At 38.8% G+C, this 26,787-nt stretch overlaps 1 protein-coding gene across 2 annotated transcripts in view; it reads left to right on the forward strand.

The window, feature by feature from the left end:
- lrp2a (low density lipoprotein receptor-related protein 2a) overlaps positions 1-26,787 on the forward strand; it is a 178,774-nt gene that overhangs the window by 19,904 nt on the left and 132,083 nt on the right. For both annotated transcript variants that reach the window (XM_052027503.1, XM_052027511.1), the window contains exons 10-25: positions 597-800; positions 1,675-1,867; positions 1,987-2,112; positions 3,198-3,328; positions 3,492-3,629; positions 4,940-5,221; positions 6,648-6,887; positions 8,662-8,781; positions 8,878-8,994; positions 9,502-9,879; positions 12,423-12,671; positions 17,446-17,657; positions 19,462-19,646; positions 22,909-23,137; positions 23,234-23,411; positions 23,931-24,059. In XM_052027503.1, coding sequence (XP_051883463.1) covers positions 597-800; positions 1,675-1,867; positions 1,987-2,112; positions 3,198-3,328; positions 3,492-3,629; positions 4,940-5,221; positions 6,648-6,887; positions 8,662-8,781; positions 8,878-8,994; positions 9,502-9,879; positions 12,423-12,671; positions 17,446-17,657; positions 19,462-19,646; positions 22,909-23,137; positions 23,234-23,411; positions 23,931-24,059 — 3,111 coding nt within the window. The remainder of the gene's footprint in view (positions 1-596; positions 801-1,674; positions 1,868-1,986; positions 2,113-3,197; positions 3,329-3,491; positions 3,630-4,939; positions 5,222-6,647; positions 6,888-8,661; positions 8,782-8,877; positions 8,995-9,501; positions 9,880-12,422; positions 12,672-17,445; positions 17,658-19,461; positions 19,647-22,908; positions 23,138-23,233; positions 23,412-23,930; positions 24,060-26,787) is intronic.

Below are 26,787 nucleotides of genomic sequence, written 5' to 3' on the forward strand. Positions count from 1 at the left end.
AACCTGAGGAGACCTGTATGGGCTTTAACTTTATCAGATTATTTCATCCTCAGTATTATCTAAGTTGCTTTCATGTTTTTAAAAATGTGAAGACTGGAATATGAAGGTAAATCCAGTGCTCCTACTCTCGCAGACCCAGTGAGAGAATAGTTTTGGGAGCTGGGGCTTAACCACTGTAGCTAGAACAATTAATGATTCTATATAAAAGCTTAGCATGGATCAAGCCACTTTTTGAGTACCGTATGTTAAACTTACTCCTTAATACAAGGTCCCTTTATAATGTCTCTCTTCAATTTTTTTCCTCCTTTCCTTTAACTGCTGTTCTTCCCCACTGTTGTTTTATCTATCACCTTCTCTCCTCTTTCTCATCTTCTTCTTCAATCTTCACTCATCTTTTCCTGACTTCTCTCCATCCTATCCATTTCCCTGCCCCCTCTCCTTTCATCCCTATCCCATTCATCACCTCCATTTCTCTGCATTGGTCTCCTTGGCCCTCTGCATTTAGCCCAATTTCATCTGAGTGCATAACTTTATTCTGAGTTCCCTGTGTCAACTTGGAAAAATATCTTGAACGTTTTGTGTTCTCTCTTCTGCAGTTGTGACCCAGTTCCTACTATTTTCATCCCAGCTGGCTGTTCGTGGAATCCCTTTCAATGTCTCCACACAAGAAGATATCATCTTGCCTGTGACAGGAAACCCCTCTTATTTTGTAGGAATTGATTTTGATGCAGCAGAGCAGATGGTCTTTTTTTCTGATACAAGGAATGACCTGATTTGTAAACAGAAAATTGATGGAACAGGTAATGACCAAATTAAATAAATGATTAACTTTTCTCAGCCTTTTCATTTCTTCAATGTAAGAATGAAGGTTCTAGCTCTTACACAAAATATGGAAATCTCTGATCTTTTAACAGTTAATGAAGTAATCTCCATATAAATATTGCATCTATTTTTCATAAATGCTACTCACTTTACTTCAAAATTACATATATTTCATGTAAAAAAGCAGACAGTAAGCATATTAATTGATAATTCAACATCACTGCAAATACAAAAAGTCTTAATTAATTATGGTATCAGCTTACAGGTATTTAATCTGGTACATCTGTCTAGTTCGATTCTTTTACATTCTGCCACATCCGTAAAGAATCCCTTGTCTTAATCACATTTTTGTTGTCCCTTTCAAGTTGTAATTAAGGATCCTAATTCAATTTGAAGTAAAATTTGCACAATTTTTAAAGTCTACTCAGTTTCTCTAGTAAGGGAGTGTTTCAGCTCTTCAGTAAATGTGATCTGCTTTCCGACATACAATAACTAGGGACTGGGATTAGAGTCTAGTTAAACTGAGAAATTAACATATGAACATATACTTTGATAACCCAATTTATTTCTTTGCACCACTACAGCATGTGCATTGAGGGATGTAGCTAACAAAGTTAGCCATGGGGGTGATGTTCATCAATGGGTCCTGGATTTGAATTTGTCTCATGCTCTCTTTCTCACTATCTTTCTCTCTCTTACCACATTCCATTGTGGGATGAAACTGAAAAACAGTATTCACTGTTTTCCTCCTGTTAATTATCAGCTAAGAGCTTGAAACGGAATTCTGCAGTAACTAGTGAGCAAACTCCAGTTTTAAAATCAGCAGTGCTTAGATTTCTGTCTGATATGTAGGTCGGGAAGTTCTTGCTGCCAATAGAGTGGATGGAGTAGAAGATCTGGCTTTTGACTGGATTTCGAGGAATCTTTATTGGACTGATGCACGCTATAGCAGCATTTCTGTCCTGCGACTGGCTGATAAATCCAGGAGAGCAATTGCTGAGAACCTGAACAATCCTAGATCTATTGTTGTGCATCCATTGATGGGGTAAATTAAAAACAAAATCAGTATACATTGTTTTTTTCCACATTAAATATTATGGATGGAACTCTTAGTAATTCTCATAGATATAATAGGAGCGTTGCCATTGTTTCATTTACTTACAGGTACATCTTCTGGACAGACTGGTACCGGCCTGCAAAAGTCATGAGAGCCTGGGCTGATGGATCAAATGCAGTGCCAATAGTTAGTACAACACTAGGCTGGCCAAATGGCCTTGCCATTGATTGGAGGTAAATTGATTGGATGATTTGAGCAAGATGATTTTTCAGCTGTCGGAATAATACCATAAGACCAAACATACCTGTATGTTTTTCTCCATTTACTAATTTGAACAAATAACTTGAACTTAAAGCAGATTTTTGATGGTTTGTTGCTATTTTTGCTGATCTTTTGGTGGTATTAGCAAACGAATATGAAAATAAAGTCATTGGTATTGGTTTAACAGACGTTATTAGAGTTATGGAGTCAAACAGCATGAAAATAGGCCCCTTAGCCCACCGTATCTGCGCCAATCATCAATTGCCCATTTAAACCTATCCTGCACTAATCCCAGTTTATTCCCTCCTCATCTCCATCGTACCCCCAGATACCACCATTCGCCTATGCACTAGGGAATATTTAAATTGGTTATTTAACCCATCAACTCGCACGCCTTTGGGATGTGGAAGGAAACTAGTGCAATGGAGAGAAACGTAGGAGGGATCCAGAGCATTCAGGAGGAAACCCATGCTGTTACAGAAGAAATGTGCAAACTCCATACAGACATCAGATATTGAACCCATTGGAGCCGTGAGGCAGCAGCTCTACTATCTACATGGCTGTGCTGCCCAGTTGATGAGACCCTTGTTGCTGAGGTGATCCTGATATAAACAGCCGTGGCCTTGTCCTCTCAGAGATATTCCATTTGCTCTATCCATCCCTCTGCAACTTAAAATTTATCTGTTTTCTCATGTCCCTTGTTCTGGAGAAGGATCTTCGACCTGAAACATTAACTCTGTTTCTCTTTCTGTAGATGCTGCTTAACCTGCTGAGTGCTTTCAGTATTTTCTATTTTTATTTCAGATTTCCAGCATTTTTAATTACTTTGGTTCTCAGTCATCTCATTACCCACAAGTTCTAATACATCTCAGTAATTTTCTGGGATTTGATACTTTCTATCATCCCAGTTCTTATTGCCAGACTCATGTCTATTTAAGAGAGTTAGCAGTTAACTAGATCATTATAACAATGAATTTATTCTTTTGGGGCATGTTCTGTATGTTGCTTTACTTATTTAATTTTCCTTTGAACTGAATTAAAGATTCTGCTCTTCTAGTTATTTACGTCTCTATTGGGTGGATGCCTTTTTTGATAAAATTGAGCACAGTTCCTTCAGTGGTTCAGACAGACAGACCCTCAGTCGAATTAGCCAAATGTCACACCCTTTTGGTCTTACAGTATTTGGCGGTAAGTTATTCTTCTTTAAAAATATTAATCTTTACACTTAATATGTTTTTAAGAGAATAAATCTTAAGATTTTTGCAGTATATAGTCATGTTTGTTTTATGCAGATCAAAACTCCATTGAATAGTTTAACCTTAAACAGCTTCTTTGTTGACTTTTCTTGCAGATTATGCATATTTTACAGACTGGAGGTTGAATGGAATTGTCCGTGTGCAGAAAGTAGAGGGTGGTGGGATGTCTGTTATCAGAAGAGGCATTGACAACATTATGCATGTAAAATCCTTTGATGCCTCTATCCAGACTGGTATGTGTGATTATACAGATTGTATTCATTTTATGGATATGAGGAAATCTAATAGATTCAAATTCGGAATTACATAGCAGATAATGCTAAACATTAGAATTTTCTCCATAATGCATTAGGCCTGAGATTGTATGCAGCCTGCTCTGCCAGTACGAATATGGCAGACGAAAACCTCCATTTTCCCATAAACAAAATGAGCAATAAATTAATTTCAAATTGAGTTGAATGACTTGCTCTGTAATCTTTCAAAAGATCTCCAGAAAGCACTGCCATGCCTGAGTTGGCAAAAGCTACTTCAGCATTTATATTGTCCTTCTGGGTTGAAGTTTCATGTAACCTGGAAACACCCCAGGCAGACAGTGGCCATAAACTTTGCTTACCCAGGGTCTCCCTGGTTTATGGAAGACCTGACATATGAAAATACAACTTTCACAATTTTTTTCCCATAAATTTTTAAATAAGTTTTCAAGATAGCAATAATAATAAAATATTTCATGGTATTCATTAACAGCTGGATACAGTATATGTTCCATTAGTTTAATTATGAGTGGGTTTAGGGTGAATATTCGATGAGATGAAAGAATCATAGGAAGTGTACGCAGAATGATATGATATGGGTGGCTATAAAAACTGACATTTCTGACTTACGGAAAAATCAGCTTATGGACATTTCTCAGGAACAGAACCCTTACCTAACCCAGGGACTGCCTGTAGTACCAGGAAATAGTGAAATGGGAGAACACGAGTAGAATTATGGTAAAATTGGATTCTTCCCCAAATCAGCCAGCACTCTATCTATGATAAAACAACAGCAAGTCAGGCAGCATCTGTGGAAAGAGAATAATTAGTGTTTTGGGTCCAGGATCTATCATCAGAACTGAGAAACAGGTTAGTCTAGGTATCAGAGAAGGTAGAATAGAGCAATGGGTGGAACAAAGAGAATTGCTCTGATGGGATGAAATAACGTGGCAGTTAAGGGGTAGATAAGTTACTTTATCTGTGTAATTTTTGCTGATGTTGTCTAGACTGTGTAGAAATCTGTGGTTCCAACTGGAATTTTAGGTCTGAATATTTGATTAGAAAGGAAAATACTGTTGCTGGGTATAGTGAACAGTTTTTACGATGCTATAACCTGGATCATTTCTGTGAATTAAGGCATTCTACTTCCAATATAATTAAATAACATCTGTCTGATTAAGTAAAGCAAAAATTTCATTTTAATAAGTGCTCATATTAATGACACCATTTGTCGTTTTTGTATTGAAATCCGACATCCATCCGATAAACATTCTGCTGTTTTTAAAATATAGGCTCTAACTCCTGTAACAAACCAACGAACCCCAACGGAGATTGCAGTCATTTTTGCTTTCCGACACCCAATTTTCAGAGAGTCTGTGGCTGCCCCTATGGAATGAAACGGGACTCCAACAACCTGAACTGCATTGAAGATCCATCCGGTGAACCACCCAAACAACAGTGTGCCATCTTTTCTTTCACTTGTGCCAATGGAAAATGTGTGCCAGATTACAATCACTGTGATGGAGTTAATGACTGCCTCGATAATAGCGATGAAGTAAATTGTGGAACTTTAAGTACGTACTGTTGAAATTTACATACAATGCAGCCAAAATGTCAGTACAATTGAAAACTTTGGGAGTTATTTAACTTGTTTAAAATGCCCACATTTCTCCAATTGCACCAGATCAAATTTACCTTTCAGCACATTTAATTAAAGCATTCTTGGGCTAAGAAATAAAATATTATGAAATTTTACAGAATGTCATTAATTGTCCTCCGTTCTCAGAATGCTTATCTTTGTTTCATTAATTAAATTTATAATATACCTATTGATTTCAATTCTTTATGTATCATTACATTTAATTACGACATCATGAATGATACTTCAATCACTGTTTTGATTGATGCACTAGCAAACTTTGAGCCCCAGTAAGTAGTTGCAGCAGTAAAGCGCAAGTTAAAATTAGAGGATATGCTTGAATTGTTAGCTATTCTTTCCCTGGGAATAGAACTGAAATATATTTCCAGAAATTACTTGCATGATTTTTTACAGACATTCATAGTGTTTTATAAAAAAAGCTATTGAATATATTGATGTCACAAATAGATTTTTAATACAAAGCTTCTATGATGCAAATGATAGTCTTGGAGAAAGCAATAAAGAGCAGCACTGGTAGAGTATCTTTCTTAACCTCCAGATGTCCCAATGCGTTGATGTCTAATAAGTAAAAAGCAATGACTATAATTCTAAAAACATTTCAATGGCTATTAAATGCTTTAGGAGATTTTGCAGTTGTGAAACATACTATTAATTTAAGGCATTCTTTTAACATGGCACTGGAGTGTGAGCCTATATTATGTTTCCAAGTTTGTGATGAGGCTCGAACTCCCTAACCCTTTGATTCACAGACGAGAATGCTACAAACTGAGCAAAACTGGTACTAGTGAACTACAAGAGAACATCAGGGAGGAATTGAGTGAAACAATTATTATAATAGCCTTTTATTGCCAATTTTTGATATACAGCTACTACATTCTAGTGTGAAGCCAAGACTGATAGCAAAACATTTTGTGATTTTTTTCTTTTCCTCTCCCTCTGTTGTCTCACTGTTTACAAATTTCAGTACATGTGTATTATTTTCAGGTCCTAAATAGAAGTCCAATTTTATTTCTGAAAAAATATAATGCATTGGCCATAAAATATAACAGTGTGATACCTTTCATGGATATTGTTGATGTGTATATATTCTGTGATTTTTTTGTTTCTGCAAGCTCTGTGAACTCAAAGCATCAATAGGTAAAACAGGGGAAGCACTATAAATATGCACTATTAATTTGACCTAAATAGTTAATGATCTTTTATTTTTGAGACAATGTGCTGAAGCATCTTATGTGTGTTTCCTGTGAATTGGAACTTTTACTGACTCACCCACTTAAGCAAAGTAAGGTCTTGATATGCCATTTATGAAAGTTGTTCTTGTCTTATTTCTTTATACCTAGATACTACATGCTCTTCATCTGCCTTTACGTGTTCAAATCGCCAATGCATTCCACACTACTGGAGATGTGATGGACAAAATGACTGTTCCGATGCAAGTGATGAACAGGGATGCCCAACCCATGGTCCCAGCACTTGTGCTGCAAATTACTTTACCTGTGCTAATTCTTATTGTATCCCTAAGAGATGGGTTTGTGACACGGACAATGATTGTGGAGATGGCTCAGATGAACTGAGCTGTAGTGAGTATCATATTTTCTGCAAGATGATTTTTTAAGTTTAATTGATACATGATGGGCTGCCTGAAATGAAGTTAACTATTTTGCTCTTGTGACCCAGTATGATTTTACAGCCATCTGTTTTAATAGTTTAATAAATTGCAGTGGAGCTAAATTGGATAGCTCTGGGAGATGAACATTGTGATGCACAGTTAAATCACTGCCAGCCAGCTTGGTGCTTCCTGCTCATCTCATTGATTTCAACATGCAGCCAGTAATGACCGATTGGCTTATTAGCTTATCAATTCGACATCAGGTTCAATTTTGTGAGTGGTTAGCAGCAGTTAAAGCTAGTTTGTGTTTCTTAAGAACAGCCTTCACCTCTTAAAGGGGAGATGCATGAAGCTGTAGCAGGAGCAATAAGGTGTTCTGAAAGATCATCTGGGAGACTTTCAATTGTGAGACTACATTGAGAGAACAGGCACTGTGGTTTCCTGTTGCTGCTTTGATGCTGGTAGCCTTGGTCCAGGAGGTGGAGAGGAACTGCAGACACACACTTGAGGAAGGCAAAGTTTAGGAGGTCAATTGTCAGAGTAAAGTCCCAAGACCTGGATGTAGTACTGCAGACAGTTGAACAACCTCACTGGTATGTTCAGGCTCAGTGAATATATCTCAAAATGCCATACACCACAAACTGGATCAGTAGTTTCTGACGATGCTCTGTTCATCTTTCAGCTCTATAAATCAGGATTCCTTCATACATTTCAAAGTACTCTCCCATGTAGCACTGCGGGAAAAACTCAGTGTATGTATCTGTCAACCAGATCACTCAAATACATGACACCACACTTAATGAGATATCTTCCACTCTCCTGAAGGAGAACGTGTCCTACAAATGGAGACAGGAGTAGCCAATTGATAGGGTACAAGCACAGCAGCATTATCTTAACCTGATGGAGGAGGCAGTACTTGCTGTCATTTTGCACCAGCCATTACAAAGTGCATAGTCAGCAGTGGAGTGGAGTGGGCAGAGACAGTGGTATCTTCATGGCTTATCCTTATCCAATTCCCCCTCCATTTAATCTTTTTTGATAAACCAGCTGCAAATTGATTGTGTATCTGCCTCTTAATTTCTCCTGTTATCCCTATCACAATCCCATCCTAGCACCCTTTTCCTTGCAGATAGCCAAGCACCATAATTCAGCCAAAGGGTGGTGAAAAACTGAGAAGAAAATGATGATAAAGGCAAATATCACCCAATTTAACACTCCTCAGATTTTGATATTACATAAGATTTGGCAGCAAAGTTACAAGTACAAAATGCATCTGGCGAATAACAAGGCACAAGTAGCTTTAATCCTAAACAGTGGGAATGAATACTACAAGCACCAGATCTTCAGGGAATAAGGGAACATGCAATTTCTGCTGCAGAGGATTCTGGTTCTGGGGCAGCCTACAAAATAAGTTGAAATCAATCTGCAACTGATCTACAAGCATTTGATGATCTAAATCCTGGTATGTGGATCTAAATCCTTAACTCCCTCCCTATAGTGCTGTAGGGGTATTTTCACAAGAAGGACTGCAGAACAAGAAGGTAGTTCACCACTACCTTCTCAAGAGCAGCTGGGGATGGACAATAGGTGCTGGTTTTGCTCACAATGCTCAGATTCCCAAAATGAATTTTAAAAAAAATCCCTTTAAAAAGCATTGGAGATGTGTCCTTCCTCTTGCTGCATGAGTTGCTAAGTAAACAGATATATAAAATTTTAACTCATTTCTCTTTTACATAAAAATGAAGATTCCACCAGTTCCTGCCAGCCTGAACAGTTTTTATGCCCAGAACATCGGTGCATTGACCCAGCTTATGTATGTGATGGTGATAAAGACTGCCTGGATGGATTGGATGAACAAGGCTGTGGTGAGTGAGAAATGGAGGTGGCAAATTCATCATGAACTTTTTGACTGATATATTACTTTGACTCAGATTCCTTAATCAAAATTAATTTCGTTACAGTGTACAACTGCACTTCATATGAGTTTAAATGTGCAAGTGGAGAGCAGTGCATCAATATTTTCTACCACTGTGATGGCGTTTTTGATTGCCTTGATGAATCTGATGAGGCAGGATGTCGTAAGTTTAGCAGTTTAGAGCTGACTGAAAGTTGAAATTTTTATGTATTCCTACGCACTTGTGGCTTTACCTGTGGTTGAAAGTGTTCTTGCTGCTCCTTGAAATTTATGGAGAGAAAGGCAGGGAACACCTTCTCCCTAGCTCATTAACTTTGACATGCAGGGCCAGTGTCAATTACATGCCCTCAACTTGTGATCCACTGCATGTTTTTTTGAATTTGTTCATGTAATTAACTTGGGAACCAGTGCCATTAATGTATTGCTATATTTTGTTTTCATGCAGACATAAGGGACTGCAGATGCTGGCATCTGGGCCAACATTGAGATTGTTTGTTGCTTTTATATTTTCATGCATTTTATCCTAGTCATTTTATATGATGATGATAAACATAACTTCATTCACCTTTCCCAAGAAACAGTGATAGTTTACCAAATATTAATTGACACAAAAGATTGCTTTAGCTGAAGTTAACAAAACATTAATTGCGATATTGATTTCCCTTTGTAGCCACTCGGCCACCAGGAATGTGTCACCAAAATGAATTCCAGTGCCAAAGTGATGGTGCTTGTATACCATCAAACTGGGAATGTGATGGCCATGCAGACTGTGCTGAAGGATCAGATGAACATCTTAGCTGTTTACCAAAGAACTGTTCTGCAAACTACTTTCGATGTGACAATGGAAACTGTGTCTCCATGGGCTGGCTATGTGATGGTGATAATGACTGCAGGGACATGAGTGATGAAAGAGACTGCCCAACACAACCATTTCAATGTTCCAGCAACCAGTGGCAGTGCTCAGGTCTCAGCGTCTGTCTGAATTTGGATAAGATTTGTGACCATACTCCTGACTGCCCAAATGGTGCAGATGAGTCTCCACTCTGCAGTAAGTAACTTACTCCTAATTTTTCTCAGATTCTGTATAATGAACTTAGGACCCAGCAATGTGTATATATGATCCATCTGGAGGGAAAGTAGAAAGAAGGAAGCAGATATTACACCACATTTGATATTGCTACTGTACCACAACAATTTTCATTTAAATGGAATCTGATGATAGCAAATTATACCAAGTGTTTAACAGCAATATATTTAAAATACACTGAATGAGAAGAGGGTTTAACAGTGTTCAAAATTTTTGTTAGCAGGTGGTTTTATGAAGAATCATAACAACAGGGAGAAAGTTGAAGAGATTTAGGAAGGGAATTCTAGTCAATCCAAGAGCAGATTTGCAGATGGTGGGGCAGGAGGGAATGAGTAAAGATGGTTACAGTGTTATGGAGGACAAAGCTTTGAAATGATCTAAACATAAAATAGCCGCTTTAAATTTGTGGCATTGCAAGGACCACTGATGCTAGCCCTATGCAGACATAACATATCCTGCAGATTGTACTTGATCTCTGCGCCACTGTGACCCAGGTGGAAAAAATAGCTCAAGAAACCAATACCAGTAATATGTATTTCACATATAACGCCAAACAACCATTCTAATGCATGTGATTGTGTATTTATTGATATACTGAGGAAGTTGAGAGGAAATTTAAGGTGCTGTTAAACCCATTTATTTGGAATGGGGTTAATTGATCACTCATTACATAAATGACACAATCATGTATTAGCTCCAAATGTAGAGCCTGATCTTTACTGTTAGCTAATGCATTCTGGGTACTAAAAATTGCTTCAAAACCTGAGGGAAAATATAGCCTGTTTTTCCTGATTTGTTTGTAACTTCCTATAGTAATACTTGTTTGAGATACTACCAGATTGCTAAAATTAAAATAATGCACTTTAGTTTACTATTGGGGCATAGTCCAACTGATTTTTCCAAAGTAGAATTCTAAATCATAACATTAACCACTTAGACACGGGCAAATTGGCTTAATATCTGCCCTTGTAGTATCGTCCTTTACATCAATTGACTTTGAGTTCATTATATTTTAAATTCTATTGTTAAAGATTGATACATTTCTTATTTCCTTTAATTAAGCTGGCAATAGCTATGTTTAATTATAATAAATGTGCTTTGAAGTTCAATTTTTATTTGATTTTTTTCCTGGGATGTGGGCATTGCTGGCTAGGTTGGTATTTATTGTCTATCCCAAATTGCCCTGGAACTGAATTGCTTGCTATGCTATTTCAGAGGGCTGTAAAAAGTTAACTACATTCCTGTGGATCTGAGTCACGCATCGTCTAGATTGAGAAGAACAATAGATTTCCTTCTCTGAAAGGCGATTGGTGAACTAAGGTGGCTTCTTACAACAATCCAGTAGTTTTATGGTTGCCATTACTCATTAATCTTTTTAATTTCAGATGTATTTAATTACTTGAATTTAAATTCCACAACTTTCTCCAAATCAACAGTCCCACCCTTTAGATATTAAGCCAATAATTTAACCAGTTTGCTATTAAATTCACATTACAATATGTGATGCATCAGTTTCACAAGTCAAGATGTTATATTTATTTACATATAATTTATATAACTATGCTGGGACATTGTATATTCTAACCATTGTTACTTGTGTTCTCAAAGGCAACTTAATTTTAAAATCAATTACTTCCCTTGATTTTTACAGCACCAGTTGACATACACTGACATTTCTGTAGACATCTTTAAAGAAATTTTTATTTAAACTTGTACCTGCAATTTCTATTACAACAATAAATTACATTAATAACTCTAAATTTCAGAATGTTAATTTGAAAGATATTCAAATAATTATACATGTTGTGATACCCAAGTTGCACTAACTGGATTGTATTTGTAAACCTATCATGCATTTAAATATGAAATATATGAACAGACTCAAGTCACATAAGCAACTAAATTAGCTAATTAATGAGTTGCACTGTCTTGTATGTTATAGGTTATATTGTATTCTTATTTTGCTGTAAGTATCCAATATGATAAGATAAGATATCTTTATTAGTCACATGTACATTGAAACACACAGTGAAATACATCTTTTGCGTAGAGTGTTCTGGGGGCAGCCCGCAAGTGTCACCATGCTTCCGGGGTCAACATAGTATGCCCACAACTTCCTAACCCGTACATCTTTGGAATGTGGGAGGAAACCAGAGCACCTGGAGGAAACTCACGCAGACACAGGGAGAACATACAAATTCCTAACAGACCATCAATCATCAAAGGAAAATTATCATGCTTAGTTGTACTATGTGCTCATCTCTGCATAACTAGTGTCAAATTAAATTGATGCAGTTTAGATTTCATAAGATGTACTTGAGAGATGTTCCTATCCCTGAATTAGGCAAAAAGTTAAAAATTACCTCCAGGATGTTTTTTGCATTCGGGTCGTACTAAACAGTTAATTGCAGTAATATGCAGAAATGTGAGATTGTTATCTTTAAATAAAGATTTTAAAATGCTGCTCTAAAATTATTTATGCTTTTGTTTGTAACAAAATCTAGATACAGAGAGCTGCAATGAAAACAATGCAGGATGCACACATGGATGTATTCAGGGGCCTTTTGGTGCACAGTGCACTTGCCCAAGTGGCTATCAGCTTACAAATGATTCTAAGACCTGTGAAGATATTGATGAATGTAATCCACCAGGCATTTGTAGCCAGATATGTTACAATGAAAGAGGTTCTTTCAGGTGCACCTGTGATGAAGGTTATGCTTTAGAAGCTGATCAAAGAACCTGTAAAGTTTCAGGTAAAGTTTGTTGTATTTTTATGTGTTCACCTGAACTGAATTTTATCAAACCAATTACCGTATTGTAACATACAGATGTCACATATCTATAGTGTTTACCATACAATCTAAGGAATTTATTAACATTGTTCCTGAAACTGATAGTAAAACAAGTTTCACATAAGGTGTATAAAATATGCATAAGTCGTGAATCTATCAATAGAAAGTAAGGAAATAATTTTTTGCCCACAGAAGTTTAATTGTTGATCATAGCAATAAGTCTTTGGCCATGAATACAAAGCTTCTATGTTGGACCAGTTATTAAGTACGTAATGATAGACAAGTACTTTAGTGAACTGAAAAGCCATCTGGTTCAGAGCTAACCTGTTCATTTCTGCATAGTGGCCATTAGTGAATTCTTGTGGTTATGCTTCTTCCATTTAAATTACATTGTTGGAATGTATTATTCAATCACGATTTGTACCTATTTGCCAGCCAAGTGACTTGTGCTAATCCATTAAGAATGGATGATTTTCCACTTTTCACTAAAGTCACGACCAAACCAAACAAATATGTATAGTTGGGAATCAGAATCAGGTTTATTATCACTGACATATGTCATGAAATTTGTTGTTTCGTGGGACCAGTACAGTGCAAGACATAAAGACATAAAATTACTATAAGTTACAAATATAAATAGTGCAAAAGAGGAATAATGAGGTAGTGTTCATGGACCATTCAGAAATCTGATGGCGGAGGGGAAGAAGCTGTTCCTGAAATGTTGAATGTGGGTCTTCAGGCTCCTGTACCTCCTCCCCGATGGTAGTAACGTGAAGAGGGCCTGTCCCAGGTGGTGAGGGTCCTTAATGATGGATGCCACTTTTTTGAGGTACCGCTTCTTGAAGACGTCCTTGATGGTGGGGAGGGTGATGCCCATTATGGAGCTGGCTGAGCCCACAACCCTCTGAAGCATCTTTCGATCCTGCAGATTGGAGCCTCCATACCAGGCAGTGATGCAACCACTCAGAATGCTCTCCACTGTACATCAGTAGAACTTTGCAAGAGTCTTTGGTGACATACCAAATCTCAAACTCCTAATGAAGTAGAGCCTACAAAACTTTTATTATTCAGCTTGACTGCTATAATCTCTATCTGGTTTATCGATCCTTTCAGCAAAAGGAGAAAAGAATGCACAATCAATTTTATAAGAAGTTTCTTTTTCTACATTTTCAGTCTCTAGTTTCAAATTTATTTAATCTTTTTCCCTTCCAATTACTCTTCCACTGGGAATAATACCTTGCCTGCTGTACAATATTACTCTCTGCTTGCATCTATCATAGGACCAAGTCTAAATATTCAGGAACTGGAAGAGTTCAGCACATAGTTTCAAGAAGATTGTAAACTGGATTAATAATATTTAGGTCAGAAAATCTGCAAGTAAAGCATCTCTTTTAAGAATTGTTATGCATTTGCCTGGGGCCTCTGCTATTTACCCTGCCATTATTCATAGGGTTGAGGAGAAATTAGCACTATTTAGAGAACCAATTAATAGTGTGGGTAAAGTAGAAACAGCCTATGGTGCATCAGCCAGAATAATTGCAGATCTTCAGTCACTTGTTTCTTGTGATAGTCATCCCATTGAAAGCAGGAATGCTGTTGTAAACCAGACCTAATTTAGGTGGTTCATACTGGAATTGATGCAAATATATACTGAGTACTTCCAATTTAACTGGAGTGATGCCACTAGTCCACCCTTAGTATTTGCATATGCTAAATCTGGATTATAACTGTGGATATTGGCATAATTGAGATATTAAACTCTGACAGGAAAGTTTTGGACTGCTCAAGTCTGGGCTCAATTTAATCAATAATAATGTAATGTGGGTATAGTGACTTGGCACCTTGACAGCCAGATACAGCTGTCCTGTTGCTTGGGCCAGCCCATGTACCTGCTGTTCTTTAAGTCATGATGTTAGAGATAAAAGATGACATGGAAATTAGTATGATTCCTCTATTCTAGTTGTCTTAGGAATGCATTTTTGCATTGCTTTACTAGTTGTGTTTCTTTCCTCAATATCAAACATTTTTTGTACATACTCTACACTTGAGGTGGTTTAGTCCAGAGCCTGTGGAGGGGTAGGATGTCAAAAAGCATCCAGATGAAGGATCTCAACCCGAAATGTTGACTGTCCATTTCCCTTCACAGATGCTGCCTGACTTGCTGAGTTCCTCCACCCTTCTGTGTGTTGCTCCAGATTCCAGCATCTGGAGCCTTCTGTGTCCCCAGTATGTCATAAATGGCTTAATTGTGTTCTGTATACTGTTTGGGTTCTCTTGACAAAGAACATGTAGTTACTTGGGACCGAGTCACCTGGCAGCGTATTGGGAGCTCAAAACTCAAACCAAACACTGTGAGCATAAAGTAATTGATGGTGAGAGAGTGAGAGAGATGGAGAGGAAAATGAGGAAGAGGATAGTTCGGATTTCAGACGAGTGATTGATAAAGCGTGAAGTTAAGGAATACCTTGATGAGTTTTATTTTAGATTTCTTACTCAGTAGTCTTGTTCTGGTTGTGGCTCCTGTGTAGTGTACTAACTGAACAGATGCTTTTGTGTACATTTTCTTATCAAGCTCCTGAGCTGAAACCAGTTGAACAAACTTGTTTTAATATTTATGCCTAATGTATTTTACTCATATAGAATGTAAGAGCTGGGATGTCATGTTACAACTTTATAAAACATTGGTTAGGCAGTTCTGGTTGCCCCACTATAAGAAGTGGTTGTGCTGGAGAGAGAGAGCAGAGGATATTCATGACAATGTTGCCTGGATTGGAGCATTTCAGTCATAAGGGGAGATTGAATAAGCTGACTTTGTTTTCCCTAGAGCAGAGGAGGCTGAGGAGTGATCTGATAGAGAGGTAGATATTATTTTTTTTCCCTGGTGGGGGTGTCTAAGACAGGACGTAGGTTTTGAGGTAGGGATTTCAGACCTGTCTGAGGGGGAATATTTTCATACGGAAAACAGTTGGAATTTGGAATGCTCTGTCTGAGGTGGTGGTAGTGGCAAATATTCTCACAATATTTAAGTAGCATCTGGACAAGCAGTTGAATTGACAAAACAAAGAAGGCTATGGCCCTAATGCAGATAAATGAGATTAGTATTGATGGGTTCAACAGTCAGCAGGGATGTGGTTGGTTGAAGGGCCTGTTTCTGTATGACTCTATGACTTTGTCTCTGAATTTATAATATTTTTGACAATGTTATTTCCAATTAATAATGTGGAAAATAATCTGGATAATGAATCTGATTGACCAACAATCTACAGTTAAATCGAAAAACTGTAGATACTGAAAATCTGAAGTTAAAAGTTGTAAGTGCTGGAAACACTCAGCAGGTCAGGCACATTTTATGGAAAGAGAAACAGAGTTAACATTTCAGTTCCAAGTCCTTTGTCCGACAAAGCAAGACTGTATCATAGCACCAATCCTCTTCTCAGTCGACCAAAAAGACTTCTACCTGAGGCCTCGGCTCTGTTTTCTTTTCCATGGATGCTGCCTGGCCTGCTGAGTGTTACCATCATTTTCTGTTTTTATTTCAGATTTCTGGCATCTGCAGTTTTTTGATTTTCATTGTCTTCACAATCTTCCTTGCTGCAGCTACAACTAGCTTCCCACAGGAGTAGAGAGAGCCTACAAGATAAACAGGAAACTGATCTTATCATCTCCACCACAAAACCAAGATCAGCTCAACCTGCATAGCACTACAATATGCAGATGATGCTGTGTAAATGCATATTTGGAGATTGAGCACAAAAATGATGGGTCTTACATTAAACATCTGGAAAACAAAAGTCCTCTGCCTCAATGAGCAAAATCCACAACATGTACTTGGAAAAGATAAATCACTTTCCATAACTTCGGAGTCACCTTTCAGCGAAGGTAAATATTGATGACAAAATTCATCACTGACTTCAGTGCACCTGCACAGCCTTCAACCAACTGAGAAGAAAGTGTTTGAAGACCAATACCTCAGACGTGGCACCAAGCTCAAGATTCTCACCCTTCTATTTGCCCAGGAGTGTGAACTGGCTCTTGATGCTGGTGATGTTGGCTTGGGTAGCAGATGGCTCAAGTTACTGGAGAATGACCTGTAATGCCAATATTGCAACATGGTTTAAATTGGAGGATTGATCAGTCAGCATCAACATCTTTCCCAGGCCCACATCATCAGCATCAAGCTCCAATTCATGCTCAACCATCTCCACTAGCTGAGCCAAATTGTCTGCATACCTGTCATCAAACTCCAGAAGCAAGCTCTTGAGCCCAATCTCCAGCGTGGCAAGACATTTCTAGGAGGACGGAGAAAATCTTGGAAGACTATTTTCAATGTCTCCTTGAAGACTTAACGTTTGCTGTCTGATGGGAGCCTTTGGTCTTGACTGCTAAAATTGAGACACAGCATCAGAGAAGACACTGAGCACCCTAAATCCCTGCGATGCGACTGTTGGAAATCTATTCACCAAATGTGGAAGGAGCGCAGGACTCCAAACAATGTACCCACTTGCACCATCAAGTGCCACCCAAGGCAGAGTCTGCCATCCTGACAAAGGGCTCTTCAGCTACCTCGGAATCAATAGAATTAGATTCTGCATGCTTCTGCATGTTGTTCTTAACCTCAAGGGACTGTCTAAGAATTGCTATTCAATAGCTATGATGTTATTAATGAATTTCTTTTTTTTAGTGAATGCTTGTTGCTTTGAAGTCAATACAATTGACATGTTGATTTTCTATCTAGGTTCAACAGATGTTCAGTTAATGGTGGCAAGTCGAGGGCAGCTTGTTTCAGAAAACATCAGTGTATGGCCACTTGTCATTCAAAGCGTGATCCGTGATGGGAGAAATATTGTTGCAATTGATTTTGATTCTGAAACTGGTCGAATTTATTGGTCAGATGTAACTCAGGACAAAGTTTGGAGTGCTTTTCAAAATGGAACAGATCGGAAAATTGTAGGTATATTTCTGTTTACTGGTAGATAAATGTAATTTGTTGAAAATCACCCACTTTATCCATTATGGTGGCTTCTAATATGATAAATCAGATAATGGAAGGAAAACTGGGACATAGATGGCCAACAGATTGTAACATGTTTTTATTATGGGTATGAAGTAGCCCTCCATAGGTTACCTGAGCCAGTTCTGTGAAAGGTTCCCAGGCAACAGAATTCTTTTGCACGTGAGGGTCAAAACAAAGTTCACAATACAACAGACCTTAAGTACAAACCTTACTCAAAGGCCTTGTGTCCCGTCATTGGAGGAAGTGAGTTTGGGAATGGATTAAGACATAAATTCTGCAGCTGATTGTCAAACAGTTGTTCAGGCAAAGGATGTTGGGGTGTGCCTGAGGAAGTAAGGAGTGAATGGCAGAATGAACACTGGGAAAGACCATTCAAAGATAGATGCCTTGGACTTGCAACTTGGACTAACTGATCCCAGTTAAGTTTGAACTTTGTTTAAGTAAACCCAAAGCACAAGCCAACCCTCTGGTTAAGGCTTGCTTCAGTGCGCAAGTAGTACAGATTTTTAAATGCAAGTCATATTGTGCATTGCACTCCTCTTGATGTAGATGCCTGTGTCCTCCATACTTCCCACACATGGAAGCATTACATCTAGTCTATGGGCTTCTATTAATAGTACACCATGGACCTGATGGCATTTAGTGATTGGATTATCAATAACATATTATCATTGAGTGCACAAAATCATTGCACAAGCTGAAATGGTCCGCATTACTTGTTTTTGGACAGGCAATCTAGTTATTTAATATGCACTGTTTCTGAAATTAAAATTCATAAAAATTCAAGAATCCATGATAATTCTTCAGCTCTGAAGTGTTAAAAACAATTTGTCGGGATTATGCCTTCAACACTAAAAACAAGTATAGGTTAGAAATGTGTCTTTGATCACTGGTACTAAATAGTTATGATCGTATTGACACCATTGTGGTATTAAGTTCCAACCATGGAACCAAATATTGGGAAGGGAGTGCAATGGATGTGTGATACTAAGCAGTCTGTTTATCATCTTCCTTCATTATGTTCAAAATTATGGCCTACAATTTTCTAAGCACTTGCAGAAATGCATTAATAGGTCATTGAGTAGCATGCCAACAACCTTTTTGGCTGTTGGCCAACTACATGGAAATTCAAATGGACCCAAGGTCCAAGATGTGCGATCAGTGGGTAGGGGAGGGCTCAACAGATAAATGGATGAGGAGGGCATCTGGCAATTGGTAGGTGAAGAGGGGGAGTTGGTGAGTGGTGCTAGGGGTTTCAAATCTGGTAATGATTGTGGGTTTGTGGGGCAGTGGGGGTCAGTTTCTTCAAGGAGAGCTGCTAAGTAAGTAACTTTAAGATGACTTAACTGTTCAATTCCTGGCACCCAGCTGGCACCTCTTCAGGAGGTCTCCTTTAAGTTGCACAAAAACAGGCCTCATAACTGGTTTGGAAGCCTGCTTCTTCAGGAGAGGTCTGCAGCCTGTGCAGGGCCATTCAATGCAAATGAAAATCTTGGGAGTGCTTCCTAAAGGCCATCTGTATGTTTCACATCAGAGGTTAGGAAGAACCTGGAACAAGAACCGTGGGCTTCGCAAATCATGCTGCAAATCCCTGATTTTCATTCACAGTTCATTTTTCGTAGAAATTGGAATGCATAACACACAAACGTGGCATTATATACTGATTTCTAAATATTTTCCTTCTATAATGTATTCAATCCTGCATTATCACAATTGTTTCAATCTCTTTGCCAACAGATATTTGATAGTGGAGTGACTGTCACAGAAAATATAGCTGTGGACTGGATTGGCCGCAATTTGTATTGGGTAGACTACATTCTTCAAACAATTGAAGTTTCAAAACTGGATGGCAGCCACAGAACTGTGTTACTCAGTGATAATATCACAAATCCCAGAGGATTGGTATTGGATCCCAGAAATGAGTAAGACAAAAAAAAATTGATGTATTTTTTAAATGTGCATATATGTTGGGGAGGAAGGGCTATTTATGGAAAACAACTCAGCAACTGTTTTCTAATGCTAGTCCTGTGAGAATGTCTATTTAATAATAGATCCAGTTATCCAACAATCACTTCTCAAATCTTTTTTTTAAATGGGCACTTGTAATTCATTGTGAAACCTGAATGAGACTCTTCTTTAGAGAGGCTTGCATAACTTGGCCTGGAGTGCTCAGGTGTGAAGAACTGGCCACTGAACATGTCAGTGCCTCAGTGTCTGCAGTTCAAACTAGTTTACTAGACGTGAAAATTCACATTTCTTCACTGTGATAGTGAAAAAAAAACTAGATACAACATTAGTGGCTGCACTTAATAAATGCATTAAATTTTAATTAGCCAGAATGAGAAGTTAGTGTACTTAAGAAATGTGCAATCCCTCACTTGGAAATTGAAGCAACAGCTTAGATCCAGTTAAATGCTTTGGTTGGTGTGAGTGTGGCACTCATTTTGAATTTGAACAGTTATTAAAGTTCATTTTACCATTAATGAAAAATGATAGTTAATGGGCTGACCACCTGCCATTGACGAAGGCATGGAATTTGATGGCAAAACTGCTCCCAGTCCAGTTGACCTTGCAAAGTCTTCCTCTCAAAGATCTGGGGACTGGCATCTAAATTGGTGATCTGGCTTTCATAATAGCCAAGAAAAAGCTTGACATTGTTGTTCTCACAGAATCATACTTTATAGACATTGTGCCAGATACCTCTATCACAATCCCTGGTTAAGTCCTCTCCCAGTGGCAGGAGAGACCCACCAGAGGTGTCGACACAGGTGTACATAGGCAGGGGGGAGTAGCCTTTGGAGTCCTTTGCATTGATTCCAGACACCATGAGATCTCATGTCAGTTTGGGCAAAGCAGTCTCTTCCTGATTATCAGTCTCAGCTGATGAGTCAGTGCTGCTTCATATTCAGCAGCATTTAAAAGCATTGAAAGTACCAAGGACACAGAGGTATTCGGTATCAGAGTTCATCACCAGGAGTAGATTGGTAGTATCACCACTGACCAAGCTGGACCAAGGACATAGTGCCTTACTGAGTCTGGAGCAGATAATGAGCAAATTAATGTCGGGTGTAAACCTACCTGACCTCACCTTACAAATCTGTCCATAATAACATTGATGGAAATGACCACCTCAGTCTTCGTAGAGACAAAGTCCCATCTTCACTCTGAGCACAAGCTATAGAACCAGACAACAACCTGGCTATAGTTGTGAAGGTCTGCATTCCAGAATTACCTGCACCTCTAACCAAACTATTCCAGTACAGTTAAAACACTGACCTTTACTCAAATATGTGGAAAATTGCCCAGGTATGTTCTGTTCACAAAAGGAAGATAAATTGAACCTGACTCTTTACTGCCCACTCAATCATCAGTGAATTGATGGAAAGTGTCACTAACAGTTCGATCAAGCAGCACTTGGTACTGGCTCACTAATGCCAGTTTGGATTCATACCTCATCACACCCTTGGTTGAAGTATTAGAGCAATTCTCAAGGAGTTCAGTACCATCCATGACAACGGTACCTATTTGAATTTCAGCCCATCATCCAACCTAAACATTCATTCTCTCCACCACGATGCAGAGTAGCTGCAGTATGTAGCACTCAAAATGCATTCCATTCACTCACCAAGACTACTTCAACATTATGTCCCAAATCTAAGATCTCCACTGCCAAGAAGGACAAGTGCAGCAGATACCTAGGAATGATTTGGAATCTCCTCCAAATCATATGTAATCCTCATTTGGAAATATATCATTGTCACTTGATCTAAATCCTGGAACTTTCTGCCCAATGGGACTGTGGGAGTACCTTCACCAGAGGAACTAGAGTGGTTCCCCAAAGTGGCTAACCACCACCTTTTCATGGGCATCTAGGGTTGGGTAATGAATGTTGGCCTTGCTGGTGACACCAAAATCCTGCAAGATGAATAATGAATTGAAGCCATATTGATGGTAAATATGTCAGGAAAGTGTGTACTTCGGGAGGTTTTAATGTTTTCCTTTTATTTGAAATGAAATAATCAGCTTTAGGATACACCTCTCCTGCACACATTCATATCAGCTACCTCTTGTTCAGAGTGTTTAGATGGAAAGCCCTTGTAGTTATTCTACCACTTTGAAGTGCTAGGATACCTGAATGTATCTTGAGTTTTTTTTATATCTATGATACATAGTTCCGATTTTGATTCATAAGGTTTTAGTAAAAATAGTTAACAGAGTTATTCAATATTGATCAACCCAGTTGTTAGTCAAGATAACTTCAATTAACTTGTATTTACCAATACTACCAATATCTCCACATAACTCCTCATGGCCCTTTCACCTTATTTGTCTACCTGCACTGCACTTTCTCTGTAACTGTAATATTATGCATTCTGTTGCTTTGCACTTTGTTCTACCTTGATGTATTTGTATTTGGAATCATCTGTCTGAATGGCATCCAAAACAATTTTTTTGCTGTATCTCAGTACGTGTGACAATAACAAATCAATTATCAATTACCAATTTAATAATAAGAATTTCTAAACAATTTTATTGGTTACATCAACACTGGGCATTTCATCAGGACATCGCTTGGTCTGGGCGGTAGCTTTGGCAGAAGTTGGATTAAAAGCACAACTTAGAGTAATGCCCAAGACTTCTCCTAAACTACTGCCAGAGTTCTAGCAACAGAGCTGCAGAGGTCATGAGGAAATACCTGGCATTGATGGAATTTGTGCTTCATAGGTGATAGGATTGGAGAAGTGCCTGTGTACCAAATACCCTAGAGTCTTTTAAATAGTTTAATCTTTGCATATGTTTCCAGGAACCTCAGGTGTTATTGTTTTAATTATTTCAGTTCAAACCTTCTGTTCTGAATCCTATGGATCCATGTGTCTCAGCTAAGTGACCTCAATCAGTCCTCAGCTTGATTACGGATTGTAATACTATGGAAATCAGTGATATGATAAGGAGGAAAAACATTTACTCAGCTGTTCATTTGAAACTATACTTCCAAAAACTCAGTCCAAAGAGCTTAATATTGATTGTTTAACCTGTGATCCGATTTTCCTATTCTAACAAATAGACACAGTTGCTTGGCATCAAAATAACTTTACTGTTTAATAACTGCTGATGACCCTGGGGAGTGATGGAGAGATACTTTGATCTTAAATTGGTTTTATCAATTTGATTTTTACCTTGTAGTATTCACCTAATGTTCTGGACAGACTGGGGAAGAAATCCACGAATAGAAAAAGCCAGCATGGATGGCACATTGCGAACTGTTTTAATAAGCAACAAGATCTACTGGCCCAATGGTTTAAGTATTGATTATCCAACCAAACTACTTTACTTTGCTGATGCATATTTGGATTTTATTGAATACTGTGACTATGATGGAAACAACAGGAGACAAATTTTGGCAAGTGACTTAGTAAGTAAAATATCTGCTTACCTGTTTATTTTAGAAAATAGCTAAATACATTCTATAGAATGTATGCATTTAATTTAAAAACATTATCTTTTGTAGATCTTGAGACACCCACATGCCTTAACCATTTTTGAAGATTTTGTGTATTGGACTGATCGGCATTCTAACCGTGTTGTTAGAGTAAATAAGTGGCATGGAAAGAATCAGACTGTGATGATCAGTAATATAATAGGACCACTTGGAATTGCTGTCATTCATTCTGTAAGGCAACCACCTGGTATGTCAAAAGTCATATTTATACTTGTTTAATAACTGAACCATGAAATGGTAAATGCCATAGTGTTTGTATTGTTAATAATTGAGGTTAGTAACATTTCAGGACCATGGAGCTTGTGAACTTTCACTCAGCAAGTAACCTTTAATGGTAATTTGAGGTTGTACAAAGGTCCCCTTCTCCTCCCTTCCCCCTCTGGGTTTAAACTATATTTGCTTGCTATTTCTATCACTAGAACACAATATGCAAATGACTCCTTCCACCTGCATTATATCCAAGCTTACGGCAACAATATTGTAAAGTTGGCAGTTAAGCATTTAGTGCAAAATAGAAAGTAAATTCAGATCATCAGCTAATATTCTAACATAATATTAGCGTCATATAATATATGATGCTAATATTCTCTCTATTTCTGAATTCTGTACTAGATAACTGTCATAAGATGTTTCTAGTTTTTTTCAACACTATTTTGCCCAGTTTATCTTGCTAACAGTATGGATATTTGTATGTTTTGTGTTGTAGCCTGGAATCCATGTCTCTCCAACCCCTGTAGCCATTTGTGTCTGCTATCTGCATCACCACCTAAATCTTATTCATGTGTCTGCCCTTCAGGCTGGAAACTGATGGCAGATATGGAACACTGCAAAAAAGGTGGGATAAAGTTACTAGTTGCCTCCAGTCATAAATTGCTGTCATGTAGTAATGACTGTCTAGTTGTGTGATAGAAATGAGTGATTCAATTCCTCAAGTTACAGAATGATTCCTAGACATGCATTACTGAGAGAAAAATATGTATGTTTTATATGTAAGCTGTTTGTATTTGAAGTTGTCAAAGAACATGAAAGGTTACAGTTAATAATCCGGCCATCTTTCTCAATTTGTTAAATCGCTACATATGATTGTATGCAGCAAGGTATTAAAGAGGGTGGCATGATAGTGTTAGTTGTTAGTGTAACGCTATTATAGCGCCAGTGACCCGAGTTCAATTCCGTTGCTGTCTGTAAGGAGTTTGTACATTCTCCCTGTGTCTGCATGAGTTTCCTCCGGGTGCTCTGGTTTCCTCCCACATTCCAAAGATGTACAGGTTAGGAGCTGTGGGCATGCTATGTTGGCACCGGAAGAGTGGCAACACTTGAGAGCTGCCCCCAGGACACTCTCAGTAACACAAAATGATGCATTTCACTGTGTGTTTTGATGTACGTGGGACTAATCAATAAATATCTAAAAAAATCTGAAGAAATGAGGAAAAAGAAATATAGGGTTATTATTCTAGAGTACAGTGGATTTGTTCCATCTGTTTCAGGAAATATCTTCAGAGCTTATCTCTGTGCCTTTTTGCAATAAGACTAATTTGATTCAGTTTTAATAGTAGACTTAATGGTTCCAAACTCACTTTTACAGATTATGAAAGACTCAAATTTCAGCTTGGCTTGCACTCTTGCTCTCAAATTATATTGATGATCTGCTGAAATTTAAATTGTCTTACAGTCTTTTGAAATTATTTCTACATTGTATTAATACATTATTTTTCTTTTGAAAATTAATTCCTACTCCATATGTATAAGGCTTAGTTTTTAATAGGGTTGTAATTTATTAGGGTTAGTGTTTTTATAAGATACTTTTATAAGGGTTGTAGAAATTTTAAATGGTAGAGTTGGGGCTGGACTGCGCAGGCGCGGCGCGGGCAGCTTAAAAAGCAAACCGCCATATCCAGTGGGCAGCGTCGGAGCGGGCAGCTGTGTGAGAGGAAGCAGAGTATTCTGGGCTTTGGCTCAAGGGGCTTTGGCATAAAGGGGCGAGGAAAGGTAGGTGACTTGAGTTAAGGAAGGGGTATGAGTGCGGTTTCCTGTACTCGGTGTCAAATGTGGGAGTTCCCGGAGTCTCCCTGCCTCTGGGAGGGCTACATCTGCACCTGGTGTGTCGAGCTGCAGCTCCTGAGGGACCGTGTTAGGTAACTGGAGATGCAGCTCGATGACCTTCGTCTGATCAGGGAGAATGAGGAGGTGATAGAGAGGAGTTATAGGCAGGTGGTCACGCCGGGACCATCAGAATCAGACAATTGGGTTACAGTCAGGAGGGAGAAGGGGAAGGGGGAGAGTATCCCTGTGGCTGTACCCGTTGACAATAAGTACTCCTGCTTGAGTACTGTTGGGGGAGACAGCCTACGTGGGGGAAGCAACAGTGGCAGTGTCTCTGGCACAGAGCCCGGCCCTATGCCTCAGATGGGTAGGGAAGGAGTGAGGAGGGCACTAGTGATAGGGGACTCTATAGTTAGGTGGGCAGACAAGCAATTCTGTGGATGCAGGAAAGAAACTGGGAAGGTAGTTTGCCTCCCAGGTGCCAGGGTCTGGGATGTTTCAGATCGCATCCAAGATATCCTGAAGGGGGAGGGAGAACAGCCAGAGGTCGTGGTACATATTGGTACCAACGACATAGGTAGGGAAAGGAATGAGGTCCTGAAAAGAGACTATAGAGAATTAGGAAGGAAGTTGAGAAGCAGGACCTCAAAGGTAGTAATTTCCGGATTACTGCCTGTGCTAAGCGACAGTGGGTATAGGAACAGAATGAGGAGGAGGTTAAATGCGTGTTTGAGGGATTGGAGTAAGGAGCAGGGATTCAGTTTTCTGGATCATTGGAGCCTCTTTTGGGGCAGGTATGACCTGTTCAAAGAGGACGGGTTGCACTTGAATCCCAAGGGGACCAACATACTGGCAGGGAGGTTTGCTAAGGCTACTGTGGAGAGTTTAAACCAGAATTGTTGGGGGGTGGGATCCGTACTGGAGAGACTGGGGAAGAGGTGTTTGGCTCTCAAATAGAGGAGGCTAGGAGTAAGTACCATAGGCAGGTGATAGAGAAGGGATGTGTTCAGACAGGCTTGAGATGTGTCTATTTTAATGCAAGGAGTGTTGTGAACAAGGCAGATGAGCTTAGAGCTTGGATTGATACTTGGAGCTATGACGTGGTGGCCATTACGGAGACTTGGATGACTCCGGGGCTGGAATGGTTGATTCAAGTGCCGGATTTCAGATATTTCAGGAAGGACAGGGAGGGAGGCAAGAGATGTGGGGGAGTGGCACTGTTGATCAGAGATAGTGTCACGGCTGCAGAAAAGGTGGACGTTGTGGAGGGATTGTCTACAGAGTCTCTGTGGGTGGAGGTTAGGAACAGGAAGGGGTCGAAAACTTTGCTGGGTGTTTTTTATAGGCCGCCCAATAGTGACAGGTTATTGAGGAGCAGATAGGGAAGCAGATCCTAGAAAGGTGTGAGAATAACAGCGTTATTGTGATGGGGGATTTTAATTTCCCAAACATCAATTGGCATCTCCAGAGAGTGAGGGGTTTAGATGGGGTGGAGTTTGTTAGGTGTGTTCAGGAAGGGT

The sequence above is a fragment of the Pristis pectinata genome, chromosome 1, assembly GCF_009764475.1.
Source record: "Pristis pectinata isolate sPriPec2 chromosome 1, sPriPec2.1.pri, whole genome shotgun sequence".
Taxonomy (NCBI): domain Eukaryota; kingdom Metazoa; phylum Chordata; class Chondrichthyes; order Rhinopristiformes; family Pristidae; genus Pristis; species Pristis pectinata.